The sequence below is a fragment of the Acinonyx jubatus genome, chromosome A3 (assembly GCF_027475565.1).
Source record: "Acinonyx jubatus isolate Ajub_Pintada_27869175 chromosome A3, VMU_Ajub_asm_v1.0, whole genome shotgun sequence".
Classification (NCBI taxonomy): Eukaryota; Metazoa; Chordata; class Mammalia; order Carnivora; family Felidae; genus Acinonyx; species Acinonyx jubatus.
In genome coordinates, this window is record NC_069388.1 from 5,804,184 (window position 1) to 5,831,338 (window position 27,155).

At 45.1% G+C, this 27,155-nt stretch overlaps 1 protein-coding gene, 1 long non-coding RNA gene and 1 pseudogene across 5 annotated transcripts; 1 reads left to right on the top strand and 2 right to left on the bottom strand.

Annotated features, from left to right (window-relative positions):
* Positions 1 to 3,149: 3,149 nt before the first annotated feature.
* SPO11 (SPO11 initiator of meiotic double stranded breaks) lies at positions 3,150 to 16,295 on the bottom strand. 3 transcript variants are annotated; one of them, XM_015087376.3, is made up of 13 exons: positions 16,072 to 16,295; positions 13,795 to 13,908; positions 12,430 to 12,518; positions 11,946 to 12,012; positions 11,615 to 11,723; positions 10,977 to 11,063; positions 10,230 to 10,266; positions 9,791 to 9,888; positions 8,247 to 8,346; positions 7,895 to 7,932; positions 6,885 to 6,961; positions 4,324 to 4,435; positions 3,150 to 3,828 (listed from the first exon to the last, which is right to left on the bottom strand). In XM_015087376.3, the coding sequence occupies exons 1-13, from the start codon at positions 16,200 to 16,202 to the stop codon at positions 3,709 to 3,711; spliced, it is 1,179 nt and encodes a 392-aa protein (XP_014942862.2). In that variant the 5' UTR covers positions 16,203 to 16,295; the 3' UTR covers positions 3,150 to 3,708. The 3 variants fall into 3 exon arrangements, with proteins under 3 accessions (XP_014942862.2, XP_014942861.2, XP_053055762.1); XM_015087375.3 differs by having other exon boundaries at positions 9,791 to 9,900; positions 16,072 to 16,293; XM_053199787.1 differs by lacking the exon at positions 13,795 to 13,908 and having other exon boundaries at positions 9,791 to 9,900; positions 16,072 to 16,294.
* Positions 15,879 to 26,952, top strand: LOC113595745 (uncharacterized). 2 transcript variants are annotated; one of them, XR_008289028.1, is made up of 4 exons: positions 15,879 to 16,462; positions 16,903 to 17,021; positions 26,107 to 26,238; positions 26,729 to 26,952. It is a non-coding gene; the product is annotated as an uncharacterized LOC113595745 (long non-coding RNA). The 2 variants fall into 2 exon arrangements; XR_003416346.2 differs by lacking the exon at positions 26,729 to 26,952 and having other exon boundaries at positions 16,092 to 16,462; positions 26,107 to 26,250.
* LOC113595803 (uncharacterized) lies at positions 19,388 to 19,465 on the bottom strand (annotated as a pseudogene).
* Positions 26,953 to 27,155: the final 203 nt, after the last annotated feature.

A 27,155-nucleotide genomic window follows, 5' to 3' on the forward strand; every position in this document is an offset into this window, starting at 1 on the left:
TAGCAACAGCGAACATTCCTTGACTTTTCTAAAGTGTCATTCCAACAGTTTACGAGAATTATCTCACTTAGTCCTCACAATGAGACTACGGGGATATTATTCTTGTTATCTCCAATTCGCCGTTGACAAAACCAAGGCCAGCCACACAAGAAGCGAGTAGAAGGGGGAGCTGAGATGCAAGCCGCGTGCCCCCCAAATCCGACTCCGCAGATGGCAGGTGGCAGCAAATCACCGCCACTAGCAGTGGCATCTTTTCCACTGGCAACAAGAAGGGGGATCAAAACAATCTAAAAGCAGGGATAGAATTATTGAGCCATAAAGTATAGGCAAAACATCATTAAAAATGGAACAATTAAAATTAAATTTCAGCTACGGCTGTCATTCACATTGGTAAACACTTGCGCGGTTATTACACAAGACAGGCTTTATGAAGGACCACACAGTTTAGATTACATTTCTAGGTGAATACAAACTAAACAGGCTTATAATTTTAGTATCAATTCCTTTTCATTTAAGGTGACCTTTAATTTTGAAACTTAATTATGAATTTTTTTTCATGTTTGTTTATGTTTGAGAGAGAGCGCGCACGCACAGGCAGGAGAGGGGCAGAGAGAGAGGGAGACCCAGAATCCTAAGCGGGCTCCAGGCTCCGAACTGTCAGCACAAAGCCCGACGGGGGGCTCGAACTCAAGAACCGCAAGATCCTGACCTGAGTCGAAGTTGGACGCTTGACCGGCTGAGCCACCCAGGCGCCCGATTATAAAGTTCTAATGTGTTGTTTAAGGTTTTGTAAACAGCTCGGTTGCCAAGAAGCACAAAGTGCAGCTTCACAAGGAATCGGAAACATCCAGAGCTGATGACACAGAATGAATTTTTGTCAAGTAGTACTCAGCCTCACACAGGAATCTTCGTGGTTTCCTCAACTTCTTTTGTCGCGTCTCAGACTCTTCTGCTCCATTCCTTCGAACGCTGACTTGAAGATGTTTTAAAGAAACATCCATCCAAAAGAGTGGAAGGATCTGAGAGAACAGTAGAGTTTCTGCCAGCAGAGGACGCCCTTGGCTCGTGTTTACAGGACTGTTCCCTCGGGGTAACAGATTTTACCGGTGCACAAAAGTCCAAACAGAAGTAATGTTTCTCGATACTTTACTGCAAAAACATTCTGTTGCAAATATCTCTTAGTGCACATGTACATGTGGCTTAGCTTTGAGAGCAACCGTTCTTTTTGGCACCAATAAACAGGTGTCTACATCCAACAGTTCAACTGAGATGCTCTCATTAAAGGAAGGAAGTCATAGATGGAAATCCCAGAATGATTTTGCTTATTCTGCAGAAACTGCAATATCCTCTCCTCCCATTTTCTTTTCCCAAATAACTGAAAATTATTTTAAGTAAATTTCCAATCATAAACTTGAAATGACTGTAATTGTCTAAACTGAATGTATCTGCAAGCCCCTTTCAAATTTATTTTCCAACTTTTTTAAAGTTTACTTATTTTGAGAGAGAGCGAGCACGCATGTGCATGTGCAGGGAAAGGGCAGAGGGAAAGGCAGAGAGAGAGAGAGAGAGAGAGAGAGAGAGAGAGAGAGAGGGAATCGCAAGCAGGCTCCGCACTGTTGGTGTGGAGCCCGACATGGGGCTCCACCTCACAAACCGCAAGATCACGACCTGAGCCGACATCAAGAGTTGTCCACTTAATCGACTGAGCCACCCAGGCGCCCCTATTTTCAAACTTTAATTAGACTACTGTAGATGTTTCATTCCTTTCCATTTGATAGTCTATCCGAACGAATCCAGACATCGTGCAGCTTGACCATGTATTTCTAGGTTAGTAATGTTCTCCTTTACACGACATGTCAAACTTCAGCGATATGAGATGTAAAGGAAGGAAGTAGGGTATAAATTCAAAGCAAAATTTGTGATTTATAAAAATGTCTTTACAATTTGTGATAGTCTCACAAGTCAATTTGGTAGCCTCACAGAATATTCTCAAAATGAAATACCTGGTTCTGAGGCGACCAGGGAAAATCACATAATTTTTGACATTACAGGCTTGGCATCAGGAGGACCTGACTTGGCCCCCAGCCAACAAGAACTGTGGACCCTCTCCGAGCAGTGTGCATACTCGTGCTCCACACGTGGAGCCCTTCACATGTACTGGTGTCGTGATGAGAGCAGGAGCCTCGGAGCCAGACTCTGGTGTTAGGTCCCAGCTCCGCTGCTTAGTAGTTGTGTGACTTTGGGAAAAGCTATTAGCATCTCTGTACCTTTGTTCTCTTATCTGTAAAGTGGGGCTGACAAAAGTACCTAGCTCATAGAGTTTCTGTGAAGATGACGTTAATGTTCAAAAGCACCTAGAAAAATACCTGGTGCGTAAGTGCTATACAAGTACTTAATTTTCTTATTATGTTACCTCATTTAATATGTACCAGAACCTCTTGAGTAGGGCCAGCTTCGTGGGTGTGCAGTCACGCGGGCCCCAAGGGCGCTTTAATTCCCTGCTGCTGATAACTTTTGAATGAGGACCCTACAATTACATTTTGCCCTGGGCCCCACATATTCGGTAGCTGGTCCTACTCTTGAGGTAAACAGTGTCACTGTCCCCTCTCTGCCATGTCCTGGCTATGTGTCCCGGGAGAAGCAACATCCCCCGTGTTCTCACCTGTAAACTACAGATGTAATTAACTACAGACCTGACGGGGCTCTTGGAAGCCTTAAGTAAGATCACGTGTAAGCACTGATCAGCACATGTAAGTTCTCAGAAATGGCATCCACTACTATCATCGATAAAACATCATCACTCGATAAAACCACCAACATTTCTGTTCTCCTACAAATCTATATTCTTGCTTATAATTACAAGCAGTTCTTCAATACAGGGAAAAGCTTGCTGAAGGTAGAGAACAAAGTCATAAAACCCAACTCTGGAAAAATTAAGATAGGGTTAGGAGGGGAGAAGATCAAATCTTTACTGTCACAGAAAGACCTTATTAAAATTCGAGGCTTCTGCAAATCTTGAACATGTTCTATGTTTCATAAACACGGACTAGAGGAGAAGTCAGGGGACTTGATTTGGGGTGAGAACGGATAAAGCCCTGGAGAAATTTTCAAACAAATTTTACTAATAAGAGGCATACTCAGAAACGAAATTAAGTGCTTCGGTCTGCATCAACCCAAATATTTATTCATAATAAATTTTACCACTTTCACAAGTGAATGAATGGGCTACAGCCCCTACACCAGGAAGGAAAAAGAAAAAACAAAACAAAACAAAACAAAACAAAAAGCAGCTACAAAGGAAATGCCGGACACTGTGATTCATTTGCAACCTCTCAAATCTAGGTTATTATTTGTTTTGATACTGAAAAGATACTTCGTGCCTTAACATTAGTCGTACTGTAGAAAGTAAATAAGGTATTTCTGTAGACCTTGATGACATGTACACATTTTTTTTCAAGTAGAATTTAAAAGTCAAAATAACTTCTACTTTCTTTTATAATTTACTTTAGAACATAAGATAGAACTCAATCTCTACAGAGAAGGCCAAAACAAAGACTTCTAGAGAAAACGGTTTTGACAAAAAATATAACTAACGTAAAATTATTTTACCTCTACAGAGTTAAGAATATACATTCTTTCCACAACAGTATCTACTACTGAAAACTAATGAAAAGCCTCTTGGAATCACAAGGTATATTCTGATACGTTTTATATCCATCCTCCAAATTTTAATTTGTTAGGTAAGTACACTCTGGAAAGGTAATCTGATGAAAGGAAGGTCAAAGCTTGAATTTCTGCCTTCATTTTAGAGTCCGCCATTATTTCCATCTGCCAATAAAAGTAAAGTACAGCCGTAACAGGGTCCCGTGTGACACTTCTGTTGACTCAAACTAGTAAGTCTAGACTTGTTTTATTCTCCAAAACCGTGGGCAAGAGCTTTCAAATCAGCCAGGATATTCCAGAGCTGTCACAGCAAAAAATGTCAGAATACCCAGTATGGCTGTGTGTGATAACTAGGAATGGTCTGGGGTCTTTCTGATTTCTTTCTCTTCTTCCCCCACATCCCCATAAGCTATGGTAAAGCCATAGACAATGGGTATATAACTATGATGAGGATAAATAGATCAGCTCCATCCAGCTGATCTTATCTATTGGCATTCCTAATTCAGTGTTTCAACAACCATTTACCGCCACACAACACCTATGCTAGTTGTTGGTAATATAAAATTTCAAGGAGGATATTTTCAAATTATGTGAATAGCCACTATGGAAGTTAAAGGCAATAAAACATACAACACTTGAACTTTAGAAAAAAAAACCTACTTCTTTTCTCCAAAATGGTTGGCAAGTAACATAAGGTCTTTTCAGGACACTGTCCAGTTTCATCTGGTCCCGTTTTGTCAGTGGAATTAAAGTATCTCTAGGTATATTTAATCTGGAAAAATATATGAAAAAAATCAGCAAAAACAAAGTGTTCCTATAACTTGAAGAACACATATTTGTTTGTATTTATTATACTATTTCAAGAAACTCTAAAATAACAGATAAGCAAGTTATTTTAAATTCGGAATTTGGGGGATCTGGCACGTCCTAGACCAGCAAGTATTCGGGTTCACAGTGGAAGTCTGCTCTAAATTGTTTTTCTTCACATCACACTCACATGACAGTGAGAAGAAGAACACAGACACTGGTTACAGACACTAATGCCAACAGCGCTCACATCAAGCGTGTGGACACCAGTGTGGCTCCCAGAGCACTACGGCCTTGAAGCAGTGAACTATTTATTTATTTATTTATTTAAAAATTTTTTTTCAACGTTTATTTATTTTTGGGACAGAGAGAGACAGAGCATGAACGGGGGAGGGGCAGAGAGAGAGGGAGGCACAGAATCGGAAACAGGCTCCAGGCTCTGAGCCATCAGCCCAGAGCCTGACGCAGGGCTCGAACTCACGGACCGCGAGATCGTGACCTGGCTGAAGTCGGACGCTTAACCGACTGCACCACCCAGGCGCCCTGAAGCAGTGAGCTATTTAATGTGTGTGGCCAGCAGCAAGATTCACTGTGGGATCTTAGGCTCCACTGAGCGCTTCGTTCTTTGCCATTCATCGAGAATTTTCTGGGCCAAGGAAGTTAGTCTATCACTCACTTCTTTTCACATGTGTGCACACACACACACGCGCGTGCATATCTAGTTTTAAATTTTCGAGAAGTAGGTTGTAATTTTTTTTCTCGGTGTGTGTTTTAAAAATAGAACATGAGGAGTCCAGGATTTATGGTATAGACTAACTTTTAAAGTGACAAATCCTGGATTTCCCAGAAGAGCTCCAGTTTCAAACAGTCGTTTTCAATGTCCCCACAATTATGATCATTTGCCAGTGGCAGCTCCCGGATAGGGTGACAATTTGATTAGAAAGGGGGGCCTAGAGGATTTCCCATGAAGCTGTTTACATAGCTATCACATTTTTCCCCTTACTTCGTTGTACATTTATTTGGAGTGGCTTTGAGGGCACTGATGGAATTTAGGAGACGCAGCTACAGTTTCTGCAAGGCCCTTCACCTTAGTAATTATCAGATCATTTGTCCCGAATTCGTTCGGAAAGCTTTTCATACAGGCAGATCACCCCGAAGGGATTTTGACCATACACGTACACCAAACTGAACAAAACTTTGAGTCATTGGAGCACTACTATTCAAAAATCAAAAACTGAATGTTTTATGCCCTCATTTTTGAAGAAGTGGCAATCACCCAAAACCTGTTCGTGTTCCAAACTTAGGAAATAAGGAGCAGTTACCAAGGTTTGCTCACTGCTTAAAGAAATCCGATAAACATGTTCTCAAGTTCATTCATGCCGGCCAATTAAAACAATAAAATATTTTTAAATATCACATTAAGCAGAGATGAATAAAAGTGATGATGTCCTATGCTGAGGGACAGGCGGGCTCTTCCTCTCCAGGGAAAACAATTAACCTATCCAGAGGGCAGTCAACGTCTTAAAAATGTGCATACCCTTTGACCCAGCAATTCTGGGAATTCAGCCTTCGGGAGTAAGGGACTAATTAAAGATGTGGGCAGAGATTCAGTTACAGCAGGGTCCATCAAAGCACTATTTATCAGATTATTTGGAAACCACCCAAATGTCTGACTATGAGGCACTGGCTGAATAAACACTGGTACATCCAGAATTGGAACTCAGTAATGGAGGACATTAAAATGAGGTCACGGAACTGTATTTATTGATACGGAAAAGTGATTTCATTGTGTTGTTGTGTGAAAAGAGCAGATTACAAAATAACAGGGTATGACCCCATTTTTGTGAAAAAGTGATGGCTATGTACAGAGAGCAATAATAACGTACAAGGGTGAATAATAACGTACAGATGAACGAACACCGTTCATCTGTAGGTGATTTTTATCTTGTTACATAATGACATTTTTCCTATAGTGAACATGTTATGTTCAACTCGCCAAAATTGAGGCTCCCAAACTTTAAGTAATCTTAACATGAGATTTTCTTATGAAATTAAAAAATTTACATCTATGGTAAAATGGATTCGGGTGCAACCAATGATGTTGTCAATTATTACCATTTAACTACATGCGATGTCTTATACTTTCTGAGTATAAAAATGCCACAAAATCTCTTAACCATAACGGTAAAACAAAAAATATGTTCCGAGAGTTCAATTAACCAAATTCATTGAAGTTTTAGAAATTGAAACAGACATGGTGACTTTAACTCCTGATTCTCTAACCCTGAGTCACAGTGAACAACATAAAGACGACACATGAAGAGCTTTCCCTCGTAGTGACTTTTTAGGCTCGTTGTTACATATTATGATGAATCATCATTTCAAACACCCTGATTTTACTAAAACCATCTAACCGTTTAATATCAGAAGGGAGGAGACCAAGCCATCTAATAGCTGGAACTGTGAGATTATGGGCTTCAAAAGACATCGCCTAAAATAAAGAACAAAGGTACATTTTTGAGGCTAAAATGCAGAAAGCTAGCATACTTGTTTGTGCAGCCTAATTTTTTACACATTAAGAAAGACGAGTACTAACGACTTCACATGCCCCGAGCCTATGGAACTAAGGAAATCACCAAGAGTTTTGCTAAACTGGGCTTTCAGTGAAGGTTTTAAAACTGCTCTAGTATTTCCACATTGGTTTTATATAAAGTGAAACCATAAATAACCTCTCTGACCTGCATTTATTGTTGTTTGTGGTTCTATATTTTAACATCTTGCTTCACTATCCCTTTTATCTCAGTATGTAGGTCATATACGTCAGGGATGCTCCACGTGCATACCAGTGGTTCCCAAACTTTATCATGCAACAGAATCACTTGGGGCCCAACCCTAGACATTCCAATTCAGGAGGCCTGGATGGGGACTGAGATACGCATTTCTAGCAAGTTCCCCGGTAATGCTAACACTGCTTGTCTGGGACCGTACGTTGAGAACCACTGATATATGGTAGCTGGGGACTCCGGGGGTGGAATTTGGGGATGTTTTCATTTTACCATCTGGTGGGAGTGAAGGGAATGGGCAACGTCAGAATTCAAGGCTGTATATAACTTCCAGAGTTTATTTGGCAATGAGACGTTGTTGTTACGGTGAGGCCCCACAGTCACTAGAACAGGCTGGGAGAGCGGAAGATAGTAATGCCTCTTGCCCACAGCTAATCCCATTCTGTCATCTGTGGTCACATTTGGCATGCCAGAAGCTGGAATCACAGCCACTGAAACAGAATGGCCTCAGACTAGGAGAGTAGCTCCCCTGTACATTTTGGGGGTCCTCAGCTAACAAGGGGCCAATACGTGGATACAACAATCACTCTGATGACTATGAACTACCTCAACAGTAGGAGAGGAAAAATACTTCTACTCACCATAGATCCATACTTATAGATGCACATTATTTCTATGCCTGTTAAAAGAAAGTTACCTTTACAATTAGTTTCTTTGTATATTGCAGGTTAGATCATCATCAACGCTATATGTAACATCTGTAGTTCTTATTTTCACAGATACTACCAATAAAAAACTTATGGTTTGGCTTCCTATGGCAAAAATAGCAAGAAATTGCCTCACGTGATTAGAGTCATTAATTTTACTCTAATAACCATATTCTTTTACAATAATCTACGGAAGTGTTCTAAGAGCAGAAGAGCACAACTATGAATATTGTAAACAGGATTTAGTTAAGACAACTGCTTCCAATCATCCCCAACGATAAGTCACCATGTGGGTCGGCATCCACAAGAGTGAAAACAGGAATGTGAAACGTATCCCACAGCTTCTTGACTAAAAGTCTCGTGTTCAGATCAGGTACCCCCTTTCCCTAAAAGCAAGATTGAAATGATGCAACTTTAGTTCCAGCAGAAGAAAATGACAAAATCTTTTCCTTATTTTATTAATAATTTAAAAGTTAAAAAGTTAGAGTACTTTAAATTTCAGGTGGAAGACTGGTGTAGACTGTGAAAAAAATGCAGTCTACACAACAGAGGGAAAAAGGCCCACGTACGTTCCTAACTATGACTCTACTATCCCAGTCCTGGGAAATAATCCTAAGGCAACATTTCGGCAGAAACGGGAATGATAACAAGTCGGGCACATATAAAGATGTTCACTGCGGTCTTATTCAAGATGACAAAAACTACCGCCAAGTAGCCAAAACAGGTAACAACAGGGACACTGGGAGGCAGCGCTGCACACACCTCACGCTGCCTTAGTCCAGCAGGTGTCATGGATTACGCCAGTTTTGGTTTTTTTTTAAGTTGACTCACTTTTGAGAGAGAGAGAGAAAGTGAGCAGGGGAGAGTCAGAGAGAGAGAGAGAGAGAGAGAGAGAAACAGAGAGAATCCCAAGCAGGCTCTGCAGTGTCAGCACAGAGCCCTACACAGGGCTCGAACCCATGAACCCCAAGATCATGACCTGAGCTGAACTCAAGAGTTGAACACTCAACTGACTGAGCCACCCGGGGGGCCCTGACTATACCAGTTCATCAACTTCTCCCACACTACCCCGTAGCAGGAAGCTTACCCCCCTCTGCTAACTGACGCCTGTGGCCGCCTGTGTGTCATCTCAACTTCTGCGTATACTTCTGCGTTCTTGGCCGTTTGGGGCGCGTATATATATGTATGCATATATATGTATATAGAATCAGGCTCCCTTTGATGGAATTAATGCAATTACGTGATATGCAAACCCACGGGAGGCATAACAGAGCAGCTCTTGTGTGTTCAGTCCTCTCCTCCCCGAAGCCCCAGTGTTACCATATCACAGTTGACGCCAGCGGTGGTAGGGGAACGGCGAGTAGGTGACTGAGAGCCTGTGTAAACTCGCTGTGATATTGGAAAATCGCTGGTATGTAAGAATTGGGAGCACCACCTTGATCTCAGTCAGATTTGAGGATGCTTAAATAAACACACTGGGGTGCACCTGCGTGGCTCAGGTCACGATCTCATGGTTGGTGCGTTCCAGCCCCACGTGGGGCTCTGGGCTGACCGCTCAGAGCCCGGAGGCTGCTTCGGAGTCTGTGTCTCCCTCTCTCTCTGCCCCTCTCCCACTCACGCTCTGTCTCTCTCAGAAATAAACATTGAAAAAATCTTTTAAAAAATGAAAAAAAAAATAAACACCTTGGAAATTTTTACTCTACAACCATAAAAGATACACCATATTGCTGACAGAATGTTGAGCAAGCTGCACAGATGTTATAAACCCCTCTGGCCAATCCCCAAAGTAGCGTGCTAGCCTTGGAACTGAGGTCAAGGTAGGTAACATACCGTAACCATAATGCACGGAGACATCCTGTTGCAAAAGTTGTCATCCAGGAGTCGCTGAAAGGTCGCATCTTTTTCCACAATTAACAGAAATTTTGCATCTGTAATTATATCTGTGACATTAAGGCTGATAATTTGAAGGCAGGAGTATTGCATTTAATCACCAACTAAATAATGATGCCACATAAATCCATTCAAAAACAGCTATAGATATAGTATTTTCCTTTTTACCCTCAACTATATAGGCCTATTCACATATTTAGATATCTGTCTCTCCTACTAGTTGGGGATCTCCTAAAAGAATCGTAAAGCAGAAACCATGTGTGTTCATCTTGACCACGATAGGGTCTAGCTTGATGGTTACACATTATGAAGGCTTGGTCTATCGAATGAATGAATGAATGCTCTATGAGCTTAACTAGTTTCCCCACTCAAAGGATACTTCGAATACCTTGAATATTAGATGGCACGGCAACAGCCTAAATAACAAAACAAGATAGCTTTTATTTTAAATAAAAAGCAAGTATAACCACATTCAAAAAATTTATCACAGAAGCCCTACATTTTCATTTTCCTCTGGATATACCAGGCATCAGAGGTTTACTCCTCAGAAAAGAAACAGTAGGAAACAGATACACTCCTCAGTAAGAAAACAGACACGCCACTCAAACTACTTCCTTGCAGGTGAGAATCTCTTGGAAGCTTTGTGGAGATCTGGCTTAGGCAGCAGAAAGGGATGAAATTTAAGGCCTCCTTCTCTTAGAGCACATGAGTGTCATCTTGTGTGTTTCTAGACTGCTGTGCATGCTAGTGCTGTGGGCTTTCTAGGTGCCCAAGCCTAACAAATAGTTTAGCATTAAAGGTATCAATTTCAGAACCAGAAAACTGTGTAAAGATTACATAAAGAATCATGCTAAGATAGCCAAGCTACGTTCTACCTGAAAACAAAGGTACATTTTTTTTTTTTTAAGGAAAGCGTATCTTTGTTTATTTCACTATGACATTGGACAATTGGCGTATTCTGAAACTATGTAATGTGCAGGCCCAGAAAGCATATGCCTACTCACCATTCAGTTTTATTTGAAAATCTTAAACTCCAAACTACATAAGAAAGCAGGAAATAAAGCACATTTCAAAAACAAAGGATCTGCAAGGGAGTTAAAGCATGTGAAAACATCAATATGCTTACTGTTGTACCACAGGTACAGTGCACTTTGGTCCCGTCTTCCTCGATATACCTTAAGTTGCCAGCAATTAAACCTTTTGACGTGGATGACTGAAAAAATAATAGCCATACTTGAACACTTTTTCACTAACATATTTTACACTGCTAAGTCAATCCTCATGCTCGCCCACCTGACTACATGTGTTTTAGCTCTGACTGGAATTTAAGACGTGAAGGAGAAAATACATAAGGTGTTTAGGCATAAAAAATATTTAGTAATTTACCTGTTTTGGTCCATTCATCCAAGGAAATATATTGAGAGTCGATCATTTAAATTCATAGTGAGAAAAATGTAGTACCAAATAATATCAGAAAAAGGCACAGATTACATTTATTTTTCTATTATAATTTTACACAAACTTTTATTTTTTTAAGTTTATTTACTTATTTTGAGAGGGGGAGGGACAGCGAGAGAGGGAGAGAGAGAATCCCAAACAGGTTCCATGCTGTCAGCACAGAGGCTGACATGGGGCTCGATCCCACAAACAGTGAGATCATGACCTGAGCTGATACCAAGAGCTGGACGCTTAACCAACTGAGCCACCCAGTGCCCCGCAAATCTTCTATTTAAAAAAAAAAGTTTTGTGTTTAATGGTACTTACGATATGTAGACTCATCCTCGGCACTTTTAACATACAAGAAATGTCATTGATAATATTGTCCACAACCGTCTGGTTACCAAAAAGTTGGCTGTCAGTATAATATATGTCTCTATGAAAATTAAATATATATTTTTAATTAGCCATGCTCTCTTTGGAGTATTGGAGTATTATTTGCAGGAAGCTTCAATTGGATGAAACACAACGTATAAAGAAAGTAATTTTTTACCCACAGTAGACTGTGGCTCTTATGTACCATTTCAAAACATAATAGGAGTTAATCTAAACTAACTCTCACATTGTGTCTTAGCAATTTACCAAAACAAGTATTTACCTTTTGGTTGCGTGAGTGTTGCTCTGTACCAATTTATAAATTATGGACAATATTTTAAGAATGAGAGCTGCAAGATAAGATGCAACAAACAAGTTACTCATCATTTCTCTTATTAATTCAAAACATACTGCTATCAAAGATTTCAACTGCCCCCCGTCACTATCCATGACATTAAAAAAACTGTCATTCCAAAATAGAAGTATTGAGTACAGAATAATAATTTCCTGAAGCATCAGATAAAATGAATTGCTCTCTGAACAGCAAAACCAAGAGAACACTTTTTCACTGATTCATGTACCTTGTAAATCTATTTGGAAATTATAATCTATTTCCATGGTTATTGACAATGCAAGCTTCGGTAACTCTACTTCAGGTGTAAGGGTGGTCTATGAAAGAACAACTAAAATTATTCAACTAGGAGCAACTGAAACCCAGAAAACAACCAAACTTATTTATTACTAAAAGCTAAGAAAGATTAATTTACCAAAATTTTTAACTGATTTTGGTGAATCACTTTTGATTTTTCTCCTGGTACAATGAGGGACCATCTGAAGACCCACAGAATCTTCAAACCTGTCATTTTGTTGAAAGGTAATAAAATAAAAAAAAATAATTAACTTCTAATCACCAAACAATATACACTTAGTGTCCTCTTCCGCACATAATCTAAATCTTTATTTCTTCTCAGCAGAAGCTTTAGGACAACTTCATTTATAACCTTAGAGAATTCCAGGTGTTAATTAGGTACTTAGCTTTGCGACACACAGAGGTACTAAAATAAAGTGTTTAAAATACGTGAATTAAGTACCTTTAAGTATAATGTGTGTATTTCTTTCCTGGGAAGACATCAACTGTATGTAAACTATTTTCAAATATTTCACAATTTTATTAGCATTTTTGCTTATTTTGCCCATTTAATAATTTTGCTCAATTTAACAAGTTTTGAAATATTGTATTCCTGATTTATCCCCAAAGTTACACTAAATGAAATGACAATTTGTGTTAGGTGGTTACACTGAACTGCCAGGCCTGTCCTAAAGGTGGCAGAAGGGCACCAGGCAAATAGGCCAGGTCTCCGCTGCTTCTGGACTCGATGAAACCTCTCTTGCAAAATGATGTAGAATGTGATTCAGAAGTTTATAGTTTGTATTAATTAATGACTGTAAAAGAGCATTTAGTGAGTAAGGGGACCCCAAATTACTTTTATTCTGTTTCTGTAACCCTTATGAGAGCTACCACAGTGCTTTTTGCTATTTAGATTCTACAGGCTGAGCCCCTGAAAAAAAAAAACAAGCTATGTGAGTAGGTCAGAAGGCTTTGACAAAGTTGTTTGCTCATTTTAACCTCTCGGACACATGACTTAGCAGGGGGGAGACCAACCAGGAGGAAGAGCCTCTGAAGTGTGCTCTAGGTTCCAGATACATTTATTTTCATTTCAGTATCAGGATTGGTTGTAGCTCCCCTGAGCAAGCAGTTCACTTTTACAGTATTTTTGCAGAATCCCCCTGGTGGTGTTTCCCCGCTTTGAGTGCTAGAAAAGCTTAGATCCAAGTTTGGAGCCTATTTTTAGCAGGACTGTAAGACTTCATCATATGCGTTTTGACTTCTAGCCTCTTTTGGTGCTTCCTTCACGGCTCCTAGCATTGTTTCCCTTTGCCTTACCTTCCACATCTACTTCTGGTTTAAATGACCTGCCTACGACGTACGTGTTTTTGTAAGCACCCTTAAATCCTTCCAGGAAGGGTAAACGCGGTAAAAAGAATGAAATCGGACTAGAATTCTAACTCGAGTAAATTAAAATAATGACATAGATAACTGTATTTAAAAATTAAAAAGGCAACATGCCCACTTTATATTTTCCCAGCTCGATCTGTTGTCTATTGTGAACACGGGAGCTTTATTTCTTGCCAGGCTGGTGAGGACGTCTTGAATAACACTTTCTATAGATGCAAGAACCTCAGAACTGAAACAAGAAACACATTATGATTCAATCTTAATTCTAAATTAGGCCTTTTACAACATGTACCATTCCCCCAGATCAACACTAAAGTAAGTTCTTGTCTCCTTGATTGTTTTTTAAGACTAGGTAATTTCCCCTCTATACCACTCTCTCCCGCTTTTGACATCAGCATTGCATTAAAACAACTGTATGGATAGCGGTTACTTACAGAGAAGTTTCATTTGCTTGTAATTTTACTTCCCAAATAGTTACAACTGAACTAAAATCTCCCTTTTAGACAGTGTTAATGACTAGACAATAGAATTTATAAATATATTTTACATCTCGTCATATTAACCTACTTAAATCCAAACTTGCTGGCTTGAAATACTGCTGATAACTGTTTTAATTAAAAATGATGGAATATTGGCTTTGAGTTGAATTTCTTCCCCAAAAAATGCAATGCAAAAACATTCCAAAAGCAATATTTGTTGTAGCACATCGCCCTGATTGATCTCATGCCTTAAATCTGCCCTTTTGAATTTTAGTGATAGAAAGAGAAAAAAGTTTAATCACTACCATGAAAAGACTTGGCAAAACCATTACACCACTTTAGAGCAAAATATTAAGACTTAGCCCAGTTTTCTGTGAGCTGACTTTTAATTTCACAAGCCATCAGCTTCAAAAAAATGTTGTTCGGTTATAAATACCATTAGCGTGCTGCCTAAGAAGGGAGATCAAATTAAATGTAGAAAATGGGCAAAATGTAGAATGTTCTAGTTTCCACAGAAACTTCAGAGCTTGCTTTGAAAATGCACAAATCAGAAAGTAAGTTTCAAAAGAATCAGTATTTTCTAACGTGGGGAGAGAAAAACGGACTCACATATCTCATTCATTTTTCCAGTTTGGGGGAAAAAAAAAGTTGCAAGATTAATGCTGTGACAAACCTGAAAATACAATTAGATTACTTTACATCGCGACAGTAAACACGGGACTTCCATGCCCTCCTTCCCCTCACCCTCACTTCTCTCCCAAACTCGTTTCATAAAAATTGGTTTGCTTGTAGGTATTCCACTTTTGTTGTTGTTCGTTTTGTTTTGTTCTGTTTTGCTTTTGGTAGTCAGCTTAGTCTTAAAAATATGCCGGTAATTTGTTTAGGCTGAAAAACTTTACGAAGGGGGACCTGGACGGCTCAGTGGGTTAAGACTCTGACTCTCGATTTCGGCTGGGGTGGTAACCTCATGCTTCATGAGATCTACCCGTGCGGTGGAATCTGCGTTGCCAGCGTGGAGCCTGCTCGGGACTCTCTCTCCCTCTCTCTCTGCCCCTCCCCCTCCTCTCAAAACAAGTAAACATCGAAAAACAAAAACAAAACAAACTTTGCCGATAAACCACAAAAACCGACCTAGGAAAAGAACAACAGAGCACTTTAGGCAAAAACGATCCAGAACATAGTCTCTATAGTTCATTCCAAGTTGAGTAGCAGGAGACGCTCCGTAATGATTTCACCAACACCTCACTCTAACCAACTAAGCCAAGCCGCCAACTGCTTTGATTTTCATTGAGGCGCGAACATCCCCTCCACTTCCAAGTTAAGTAAATCCTTGTCGTAGCGTAAACACCTTCTCGTTCACTTTGCTAAAACCCCCTAATTGAGCGGCAACTCCCAACATTCATGTTCCCTTTCTCTTCCCCACCCCCACCTCCACCCCCACAATCCTGAAAGCTTTTTAGGTTAAAATGCTCTCCAAAAAAAAAAAAAAAATTTTTTTTCTAACAAAGACAAAGACAAAGCCAAAGTTTAGGTCAGCCTGAACTCCTCGACTGCAGAGAATCTTAGGAAACATGCGAGCCTAGCTGTGGGGATGCTCCTGGAACATTCTAGATGGCGAACATTCTAGAAAACAAGGGGGTAGGGGCTCTGTCACGTGGCTTTTTGAGTTCAAAATGAGAGCTGAGAACGGAGGACATGGAGCGCTGCCGAAGGACTTTTGTCAGGATTCATGGGTGGCCTGTGAAGGAGGTCGTCCTGTGGCCTCAACACCTCAGCATCTCAAGGGAGAAGGGAAGGGGCACCAGCCACGTCCCTCCGGAGCGCCTCACGCCCCCACCCCGGGGCGACTGGGGACCCCCGGGGACCCCGCTGCTAACCGCCCGGCCTGCGCGCCCCGCAAGGAGCCCTTCTACCTCGAGGCCAGGCGCGTCCCCCCGTCCGCGGGCTCCCCACCGCCTCTCCTCAGGGCGGCCAGCAGCGAAGCCCTGTGTTGGTCCAAAACCTCGAAGAACGAGGCCTCAGGCCCCACCGGCGCAAAGGCCATGGGGGTCAACAGCGACAGGAAGCGCCAAGCGCAGGAACCCCACCAGCGCCTGCGACGGCCCTCCCTGGTGCTTGCTGCGCATGCTCCCTGGCGGCGCGTGCCCTTGGTTGGCTTTCTGGCTGGGGCTGCGCATGCGCACTGCCCGGGCAGGCGTATAACGACTCTCGCATGCGCATAATGACTCTCACCGAGTTGAATTCGCAGGCGAGCAGGGCTCGTTCGGGTGCGGTCCCACCTCGGGAGGCAAAGTGATGGGCCCGGTAGGGACCCGTGTTTGGACTGTTGGACCCGGTTTTCCTTGAAATGGATTTATGGGTTATTTGGGGGGAGGGTGGTATCTAGGGAAAATCGTACCAGCAGTTTTTCATTAAAAGAAATAGTTCTGGTGATCCACCTGTACACCAGATGCAGTGCTAGGCACTGGGTTCAGCTGTGATCAGGGCAAACAAATCTCCTGGCCTTACTAACATTCATAGAGCAGCCTCTTTCTTAATTCTCCTAACCATCCCAGGAGGTTCCTGATGTGGTCATGGCGCTTTAGCAGGCGAGGAGGGAGTGAGGTTCACAGCTCAGTCGGGCTATGGTAACATCCCAGCTCGATCACTTGCAAGGATCGCCAGGTTTAGCAAATTGAAATACAGGACGCTCCGTTAAATTTGAATTTCAGATAAACAACAAATACTTTTTTTTTTTTTTAAAGGATAACTAGGTCCCATGCCATCTTTGGGACATACTCTTACTAGAAGTTTTCCGACATTCAGTATTTCATCTAGCAATCCTCACATTGGACCACACCCTTGCCTGGCAGATTGGAGATTGGTGAGTTGTGTCTCCCCCCCCCCCCATCCCCCCCCCTCTCTTGCAACCTTTGAGCAGAAGGACTCTTGATTCAGGGGGAATGGTGCCTTTGAGAGAGAGGACAATGGGGAGAGACCCTAAAGCAAGGTAGGTCCCAGGCCTCTGGGGGCCTGGTCCTACATGGATGGGAGCCTGAGGGCTTGGCCACGGAAGAGCCACCTGACCGCAGGCCCGCTCCAGAAAACACTTTATTCCCTCACTTGCTGGGTATTTGATAGTTTTGAAACTAAAACTGCTTTGCTGTCAGAAATGACAATGAACCCCCTCTGTTCATAATGGGCACTGAACTGAGGGCCTTTGTTATTCTTATTATCACAAATACTTCCTTTCTGCCTGCCCTGAGCTAGGAATTGTCGGGAACTGAGGACACTGCTGTGAACAAGGCTGGCAGAGTCCTTGCCCTTTGGGAGCTCACCATCTAAGGAGAGGATAAATAAGTGAACGCTTGAGTAATCAAGTCGGCAGGGTGCGTTTAAATCAACAACGCTAGGGGCGCCTGGGTGGCGCAGTCGGTTAAGCGTCCGACTTCAGCCAGGTCACGATCTCGCGGTCCGTGAGTTCGAGCCCCGCGTCAGGCTCTGGGCTGATGGCTCAGAGCCTGGAGACGGTTTCCGATTCTGTGTCTCCCTCTCTCTCTGCCCCTCCCCCATTCATGCTCTGTCTCTCTCTGTCCCAAAAATAAATAAACGTTGAAAAAAAAATTAAAAAAAAAATCAACAACGCTAAGAGGTAAAAATCATTACCCCCATTTCACTGAGGAAGAAACCGAGGCTTGGGGAGCCATCAGTTTGTGCAAGATTGCACTCTGGTATGTAACAGGGGTGAGAGCGAAATCGTGACCCCGAATTCAAGCTTTTTATCATGGGGACAGGAGGCACCACTACAGGTCTGGCTGGGGAATGTGTAGTGTAATTTGTAGAGGCTTCTCTGGTGATAGAATTACCCCGCTGGCCTCAGTTTTCTCCACTTTGAGATGAGGGCGGTGCCACAGGTGGGCTCTAATTTATCATCCCCAAATGAGGAAGAAACAAAAGGCCTTTGAAGGGAGAGGGCAAGTCAGTGACACCAGCTAGGCTTGTCTGCTGGGAAGTGCCTCTCTCCTGGGACTAGAACCATCTGTCCAGCTGTCTCTGGCTCTCGTGAGGACAGGCTCTGTATCACAGAGCGCTAGGCTCAGCCAGGAGCCGGCGGCCTCACCAGATCTATGGAAGGTCCTGAGCTGGGCAGGGGCACGGGGAGGGGAGGGGATCGACACCGAGAAGGGAACAACCCATACTAAACTTGGCATTCCTGCGGGGAGAAACCACAAGGGGCAGACTTGAAAGGCCTCGCTGTGTTCCCACCGCGGCAGACCAAAGCGGGAGGCGTTAGCTGTCTTTGCAGGAGGCTTTCAGGTATCCGGCCTGCACTCGGGCGACTTGCCCTGTGCCCACCACCTCCACATCAAAGTCACCTAGCCCAGCCCCGGGGCCCTGCGAGGAAACCAGAAAAACAGATTCTGCCCCTAGCAACGGATCGCAAATGAAACTGGGCAAATGCCCTTTGCGCGTTGCGGGGCAGTCTTGGTATGGGGTTCTGCCTACCTGCTGGCCAGCTGTGCTCGGCACAGGGACAGAGAAGGGTCACAAAGCCGCACTCAAGCTGTTCTTGGGAAAATGAAAAGCTTTCCCCCTACACCCTACTAGTGGGCCTTTCCTCCGAACCCAACCTGACATCCGGAAGCTTGTCTGAGGGCCAGAACCTCCGAGTGGGCTGGAAAGGAGCATTATTTAAGTCAGGCACAATGATTGTAGGGAAGGATGGGGAGGCCTTTCTAGCAAACTGGACAGGAGACGATGCCCCACTTGTTACGTTTAAGCAAGGTGGCTTCTTCAGCAGCTGTAAGTGGATTTTAACATCATATAGAGTGTTGAGGGAAAGAAAAGTAAATTCCACAATAATGTCTTTATTTGGGGGGCTTTATCAGGTGTTTTTATTTTGTATGTATGGGTTTTTTTTCGCTTTTAAAAAAATTATAAGAAGGATATATGCTTTTCGTAAAATATTTACATAATTCAGAAATTACAAAACGAGAAGGGTTTTCTTTTTTTTATTATTTTTTATTTTTTTTTATTAAATTTTTTTTTTAACGTTTATTTATTTTTGAGACAGAGACAGAGCATGAACGGGGGAGGGTCAGAGAGAGAGAGGGAGGCACAGAATCGGAAACAGGGTCCAGGCTCTGAGCTGTCAGCACAGAGCCTGACGCGGGGCTCGAACTCATGAACCGTGAAATCATGACCTGAGCCGAAGTCGGACGCTTAACCGACTGAGCCACCCAGGCGCCCCTGAGAAGGGTTTTCAATTAGCAATAATTGTGCCTCGGATAAACCTCGTTGGCTACAATACTGCCCCCTCGCAGAGCCTGAAGGTATGAGATGAAAGTGAAAGGAAGCCCCTCTCCCAGCATCTACTCACTGCAGTACCTTCATTTGTCCTACTCCACACTCTGCCCTCCTCCGGACCCTGGAAGGATTCCTTCTCGCCCCCGGGGCCTTTGCACATGCTCTCTAGCAGTTTGGAAAGTTTTGTCTTCTTTCTCTCCTACTCTCCACCCTCCCTCCCCTAAAGCCAGCTTTGCTAATTCTCCTGTATCCTTCAGATCTCCCTCTGGATCTCCCTGGACCACCCCAAGTCTTGATTGACCCTTGGTGCCCTCTGTCTCCACATGCCTGCATTCCTCTACCCTGTCAACCCCAGGGACTGAGCTCATCCGGTACCCCACAGTCCCACTGTGCCTGGCACACAGAAGGCACTCCGCAGTATTTGTGGAGCAAATGAATGAATGACCCCTTGCGGGATTCTGTCTGTTATCTACTTGTAGTATTTCTGTACATCTTTCTGCACATGCCCACATAAGCATCGTTTTTTATATGAATAAGACCCTACATTCTCCTGGGATTCTGCCACCGGCCATAATAATAACTGCGGTTTGCTGATGCTCAGACCCTGAGCCGAACTCCATGCACGAAATCTCATTTACTGCCTTTCATTGTATGGGGAGAAAGTCGAGGCTCAAAGAAGTACAATCCGAACTCCTGGCTTCACAGAGAGGCATCTGGCAAAGCTCTGATCCGACAAGAACAGTGTCTGTGCTGTGAGCTACTATATGCTATTGCCTCAAAGTCAAGGTAATTTGGTGCTGATGAACGGATCCGTTCATTTTTCGTAGGCAGGGTGATTCTAGAACAGGATATATGATGTCAAGCCGATCAATACAAGGAAGATGATGCAAATAAGATCAGCAAAATATTCGTGAGCATGTGGGTTATCTTACTGATGAAGGCCTGGAAGTTGTTTGTTTGAGAAAGAGAGTGTGCTGTAATATGTACCCCCAGGGACCCAGCATGAGCTCCTGTGACTCTGGCCAAACCTTTCCATCTAGGTCCACCCCCTTCCCAACCCTCCCTCCAGATTCTTTGGAAGCAAATCCTAGGCATGGTATTATTTCATCTTAAGTATTTGAATGCGCATCTCTAAAAAATAGGGACTCTTTTAAAAATAACTAGAATCCTGGGGTGACTGGGTGGCTCAGTTGGTTAAGCATCTGACTTCTGCTCAGGTCACGGTTTCATGGTTCGTGGGTTTGAGCCCCGCGTCGGGCTCTGTGGTGACAGCTCGGAGCCTGCAGCCTGCTTCGGATTCTGTGTCTCCTCTCTCTGGCCCTCCCCCGCTCAAGTGCACTGGCTCTCTCCCTCCCTCTCTCTTTCTCTCTCTGTCTCAAAAATAATAAACATTTAAAAACTAAGAAAAAAATCATAATCCCATTTTCATACCAAAAAGAACATATTTTACAATCATCCTTTAATACTTCCTAATATTCTGTCACTGCTAAAATGTCCCCAGTTACTCCACGAATTGTTTTTATAGTTTCTTCTCATCAAGGTGCAGATAAGGCCCATCCCTTCATGGCCGTTGGCTGATACAGCTCTTAAATTTCCTTAATTCTACATCTCCCCCCCCCCCTTTGCCTTCCTTGCCATTTATTTGTTGAAGATACCGAGTCATTTGTCCCAGAGAGTTTCACACAATTAATAGTTTGTGGATCGCACCCCTGTGGTGTCATTTAACATGTTTTTCTGTCCCTGGTATTTCCTGTAAGTTGGAAATTAGATTTAGGGGCTTGACTGGTCTTGCTTGGACCTTCCTTTCCTCCTTCCTTCCTTCCTTCCTTCCTTCCTTCCTTCCTTCCTTCCTTCCTTCCTCCCTCCCTCCCTCCCTCCCTCCCTCCCTCCCTTCCCTCCCTCCCTTCCTCCTTCCTTCCTTCCTTCCTTCTTCCTTCCTTCCCTATATATATCATAGGTAGTTTGAAATGTGTATATTTCACTATATTTCACTCCACTATAACCTCCTAGGCCCTCTATGGCTGGAGCTTCCAGGTTGAGAAGCTCAGAGCTGGCCTGAGCCTCTCATTAACAGAAGGAGAAGCCCAGCCCAGGAGGCAAAGTCACGCTCAGCAAAAACCCTGCAGGGTTCAGAATCCCTCCACAGAAGACCAACCCAGAGGAGGAGATCCAGGGAGCGATTTTGCAGCCACAGTTTCCCTCCACTTCATGGAAGCGTCCTATGGATTTGCAGGGAAGGCTCTGCAACCTGGCTCCCTCCTGGCTTGCCAGCTCGCAGAGTGGCTTCTGGCCACGGCCCAGCCTGACTCATCCTCTCTGCTTTTTATTTCTTTCTGCCTCACACCCCAACTGGGCTGCTAATCACTCCCCTCCACCCACTAGTGTGTGTGTGTGTGTGTGTGTGTGTGTGTGTGTGTCGGAATTGCTGTAGCCATGGCCTAGAGACACCCCACCACAACTGTTTCCCAGCCCTCCTCCAGCCTCTAGTCTCTGCTTCATTTGAAAAATCGGTTGACACTAAACAGCGCCTTGCTTTGATTTAAGGAGACTTAAAAAAAATCTTAAAGTAGTTTTCATCGTCCCTCTCTGCCACTCCTTTTTCTTCTTTTATCGTTTGTGTTTCATTCTAAAGCCCTCTTGGCAACTGGTTTTGACAGAAAGAGAGCTTTTACCAGAGACCAGAAGGCACATTCAGTGCCCAAAACCAAGGTGATAAAACTCCTAAGGTGTTTTCTCCTCCAGCCCCCTCTTTACTACGCCCAGGTCCATACCAGAGGGCTTCCGGATTTACATATTGACCTGGATCATCACACACACACAGACAAGCGCCTCCCTGGTGCCCGGGGCCCTTCTTGACACGAAGATTACAAAGAGGAAGATCCCTGGGGCACCCGTGTGGCTCAGCCGGTCGGGCGTCCAAGTCCGACTTCGGCTCAGGTCACGATCTCGCGGTCCGTGGGTTCGAGCCCCACGTCGGGCCCTGTGCTGACCGCTCAGAGCCTGGAGCCTGCTCCCGATTCTGCGTCTCCCTCTCTCTTTCTCTGCCCCTCCCCTGCTCACGCTCGGTCTCCCTCTCTCAAAAATAAACATTTAAAAAAATTAAAAAAAAAAAAAGCCCGATCACCAAGTGCCATGCACACGTTGCTGGTATTTTGGTGGGGAAGACAGATCATAAAGAGAAAAACGAACACACGACATAGAGTCAACAATGCTGTGTTGCCCGGAAAAGAAATGCCAGTGTTTGGACAGGAAAGAGTGAAGACGTGAACACAGAGAAGCTGGATACTAAGGAAGGGCCAGCCGCAGGCGGCGGGGAGCAGCACACGCCAAGCCCCTCAGGACAGATGGGATCAGAGAGCAAGGCAGTGTTGGTGGAGGGTGAGAAGGACAGGAAGGTGGTGGAGAGGAGGGGCCGAGGGCCAGACCATCAGAGGCCTGTCCGCCAGCAGGAGGAGTTGGGACTTTGCTATAAGGCAATGATTCCAACTGGGGCAGTTTGCTTCCACGGGACATTTGGCAATGTTGGGAGGTGTTTTGGGCTGTCACAACCTGGGGGGGGGGGGTTGCTACTGGCGTATGGTAGGAAGAGGGTGGCGTTAAACATCCTGCAGGGCACAGGGCAGCCCCCACAGCAGAGAAGGAACCTGTCCCTGATGTTAATAGTGCCAAGGCTGAGAAAGCCTGCTGGAAAGGCAGGCGGAGGTCATCAGAGGGTTTAGAGCAAGGGAATGACAAAAACTGAATCAAGAAGGGAGAATGGATCCCGGGGAGTGAGGGTGGAGGCAGCCAGACCGGGGATAGGAATTGTGCAGGCGAGAGGTTCTCCTGGACCAGAACGCTGTCCTCCAAGGTGGAGAGAAGGCACAGGCTTGGGGATGTTTTTCAATCAAAGAAAGCCATGGTCACACATGTTTTCGAAATGCTGCATGCTCCACCAAGATAGCAGTCTGGCGTGAATCCCACAGCGAGATTGGTTGGGTTCAAACCTTGGCCTTGCCACCTGCTCAGGCTGTGTGATCTTGAGTAAGTGTCTCAACCTCTCTGTGCTTCAGTTTTTTCCACTTCTAAAATAAGAATAAGAATAGTACCTACCTCCCAGGGTAGATTGTTAGTATGTGGGTTGATTTGTTAGTATGTGTAAATGAGTTCGTATACGCCTGGCGCATCGTGGACACTCGACAGACTTTACCTGTTATTCGAGCGCATCCCCATTAAGGGTGCCACCACGTGTGTCTACAAATGCAAGGCTGTGCATAAAAATCTTACTGAACCTGTATAACCCGCATTTGCCAAACTTGCGTTTTTCGTGCCTCTTCCTCAGTGACACGCAGAAAACCAGAAATCCATAGAACATTTTAAAATCTGTAGAAACTTTTAAAAGCAGCTATCCTGAGATGTAAGTCACCCGGCATGAAATCCACCCTCCCAAAGTTCACAGGGTGCATTCACAGAGCTGTGCAGCCATCATCCCGATCTACTTAGAGAACATTTTCGTGTCCCTCCACCCGCCCCCCAAGAAACCCCCTGTTAGTCACTTCTCTCTCGTTGCCCCCAGCAACCTTCCGTCTTTATAGATCTGCGTGTTCTGGACAATTCACATAAATGCAATCCTACAACAAGGGGCCTTGTGTGACTGGCTTCCTTCACTCAGCGTGTTTTCAAGGTTCATCTACGTGTATCTGTGCTTATTCTTTTTCCTGGCCAAGTAAATATCCCACTGTATGGAGAGCACCATTTTGGTTTGCCCGTTCCTTACTTGGTGGGCGTTTAGGTGGTTTCCACCTTTAGGAATGACGTCGCCACGAACATTCCCGTACAAGTTTTCACGTGGATGTATGTTTGCATCGCTCTTGGGTCCAGACCTCGGACTGAAGTGGCTGGTGCGTGTGCGGCATTTTGCAGAAGAGGGCACTCTCGGAGATGGGTAGGCGCCGTCATTTTTGTCTGCTCTGCCAATTTCCTTCCTCCTCTTTCCTTCCTGCGCCCCCTCCCCCCACTCCCCTCACCCCCTCCACGCTCTTCACCATCCAGGGTGCAGGTCAGAACTTTGCCACTTCCCAGATGTGTGGTCTCGAGCAAGAGATGTGCACTTCGCTGAGCCTCCGTTTTCTCCTCTGTAAAGTGGGAATCTGACGAAAGGAGGCGGTTTGTGGAAAGCGCTTGCTCTGGTGTCTGAAGCCGGTATTGTGAGACCTTACTGAGAGAAGTTTCCTACCTTGGTACACGTGGTTGCAAACGTGTAAAGGGTTCCTGGGCTTGTCTCTGAACAGGACACGGGACGTGCACGTCCTCACCTCTGCCAGCTTTTGCCAAACGAATCTCTGAAGTGACCACCTCTATGTCACTCCCCTCCTTGTCCGTGTCCTTGTCTTTTCTCCTTTTTGCCTTTCGGAGGGTGTGAAAAGGTGTGACTTTACGATTTTGACTTGGGTGCCTGCCTCTTCCCTGGGACTGTTTAGCACCTGCAGATACCCTGTGAGGCAGGCGCTGATCTCCTCCCCATCCTGCAGATGAGGAAACCAGCTTTGAGAGGTGAAGGGCTGGCCCGCGAGTTTGGAGCTCGGGCGGTCTGGCTCCGGTGCCTGGGCTCCCTGCCTCCGCTTCACTGGGCCTCCTGTGGAGCCCGGCGCTGGCAGATAAACACGAGCGAGACCTCGCGGTGACTAAGACCATTAAGAAATCTAAGAAACATGTGCGTCCTTTCATTCGACAAATATTTATTGAGCATTTACTCGGTGCCAGGCTCTGCAAACAAAATAAAGTCCCTGTCGCCAGGGCTGGCAGTCCAGCGGGGGAGGGAGAGAGAATAAATCTGTACCGTCACGTAAGCTCTGCGAAGAAAAACAAAGCAGCGTTAAGGAAGCTGGAGAGGGAGGGGGCGCTGTTTCTGTCGGGAGGTCGAGGAGGTCTCGTCAAGGAGGTAGCATTCGTACAGAAACACGATGAAGTGGGTCGTGAACCACACGGGCACCTGCAGGAGAGCTGTTTGGGGGAGGGGATAGCACATTCGGGCTTCGAAGGAGAACGCGGTTGGGATGTTTAAGGAGTTCGAGAATCCTCCAGCTGACCTCCCAAGATCCCTGCCCTCTGCTTATTCATCCAAACATGAATCTGGGTGCTGCCGTGCGCGGACTTTGTGCTTGTAATTAAAGCCCCAAGTCAGTTGACCTTGGGATACAGAGGTCAGATGGGCACATCTGACCTCGTCAGGGGAGCCCCTCGGAGGCAGAAAGTCGGCCCTCTGCGGCTGGAGGCCGGAGGAAATGTCAGAGGGCCTGGAAGCCGAGAGGATTTGATGTGCTGTGGGCTGGCTGAGGTACAGGGGACCGTGACATGGTGGCCTCTGGGAGCTGGGAGCTTCCCCGGGGCTGAAAGCCGCCAAGGAGATGGGGGCTGCAGTCCTGCAACCACGAGGAACAGATTCTGCCAATGACAGGAATGAGCCTGGTGGGGCGCCTGGCGGGCTCAGTCGGTTAAGCGTCCGGCTTTTGATTTTGACTCAGGCCATGATCTCACCGTTCACGAGTTTGAGCCCCGTGTCGGGCTCTGTGCTGACAGCTTGGAGCTTCCTTGGGATTCTCTCTCCCACTTTACCCCTTCCCTGCTCAAGCTCACACACACACACTCTCAAAGTAACTAAATAAACTTTTTTTTTTTTAAAGGAATGAGCTTGTAAGAGAACCCTCAGCTCCAGGAGAGAGTGCAGCTGGCCAACACCTTCCCTGCAGCCTGAGCGAAGGACCAGCCACGCTGTGCCACACTTCCAAGCCACACAACCGTGAGCTCGTAAAAAGGTGTTGTTTGAAGCTCCTGAATTTGAGTCGTTCATCACGTGGCACAGAAAACGGATATAGAGGTCGTGTAACTGCCACCGGGTGCAGCCTGGGAGGTAACAGGCCAGACCCTGCAGGGCCATCGGCCGCGGGGAGGACTTTGCATTTGTGCTGAGGGACCCAGAAAACCACGCCAAGTGTGTAACTCTCACATCCTCGCCCTCTGTTCCCCCTCGCCCTTCTCTCATTTTCCGTCCTGCCCCGTTTTCATTCCATCGCCACCCCCTACCTCCTTATATCTGTCTACCGAGGTGTATGTTTGCAGATCTCCGGGGGCACTGTTGATTGTGAGTGACGGGAAATCTCACAAATTACTCAACCCCCAAATCCGGGACTTCAGGAATGGCTGGATCCAGGAGCTCAAGGATTACTTTCAGAAGTCTGCGTCTTTCCCTCCCTCTACCTTGCTGTCTTCCGCCTTGTCTTCTGCCTCACCTTCATTCTCTGGTAGGCCCTCCCCACATGGTGGCTGAGATGACCACCAGCAGTTGGGAGCCGAAGCCTGTCATTTTAACAATCCAGTCAGAGACCCCACCTTTCCCCATGGCTCCCCTAAGAGTCCTGGGATGACCCGGAAAGGAGCAGCTTGGGTCACGTGACCGATGACCGCAGAACCAATCACAAAGGGCGGGGGAAGGGGCACCGCAGAGGGGAGGCCTCAGCCCCATACCTGTTCCTGGATGTGGGGCTGGGGGGTGGGGTGCGGGCTGGGGAGCAAGGGGCCTGCAGGGCTACCTTGAAAGCCCCCGGACTGAGAAAGGGGAGGGATGGTCCTTTGGGGCCTTTCAGGGGGGGGTCACTGGGGTGCTGTGGATAGCGAAAGGGGGGTGGGGGGGAGATGCTGGTGGGGCAGAGCCAGCACCCAGCACCCACTGGCG

Excerpts from the sequence above, each read along its gene's own strand:
- SPO11 (XM_015087375.3), bottom strand. The coding sequence starts at position 16,202 with ATGGCCTTTGCGCCGGTGGGGCCTGAGGCCTCGTTCTTCGAGGTTTTG. Across the intron at positions 11,724-11,945 it reads AACACTCACGCAACCAAAAG|AGACATATATTATACTGACA; the intron begins GTAAATACTTGT and ends TAATTTTCATAG. Across the intron at positions 3,829-4,323 it reads AACCATTTTGGAGAAAAGAA|ATGGAAATAATGGCGGACTC; the intron begins GTAGGTTTTTTT and ends TTTTATTGGCAG.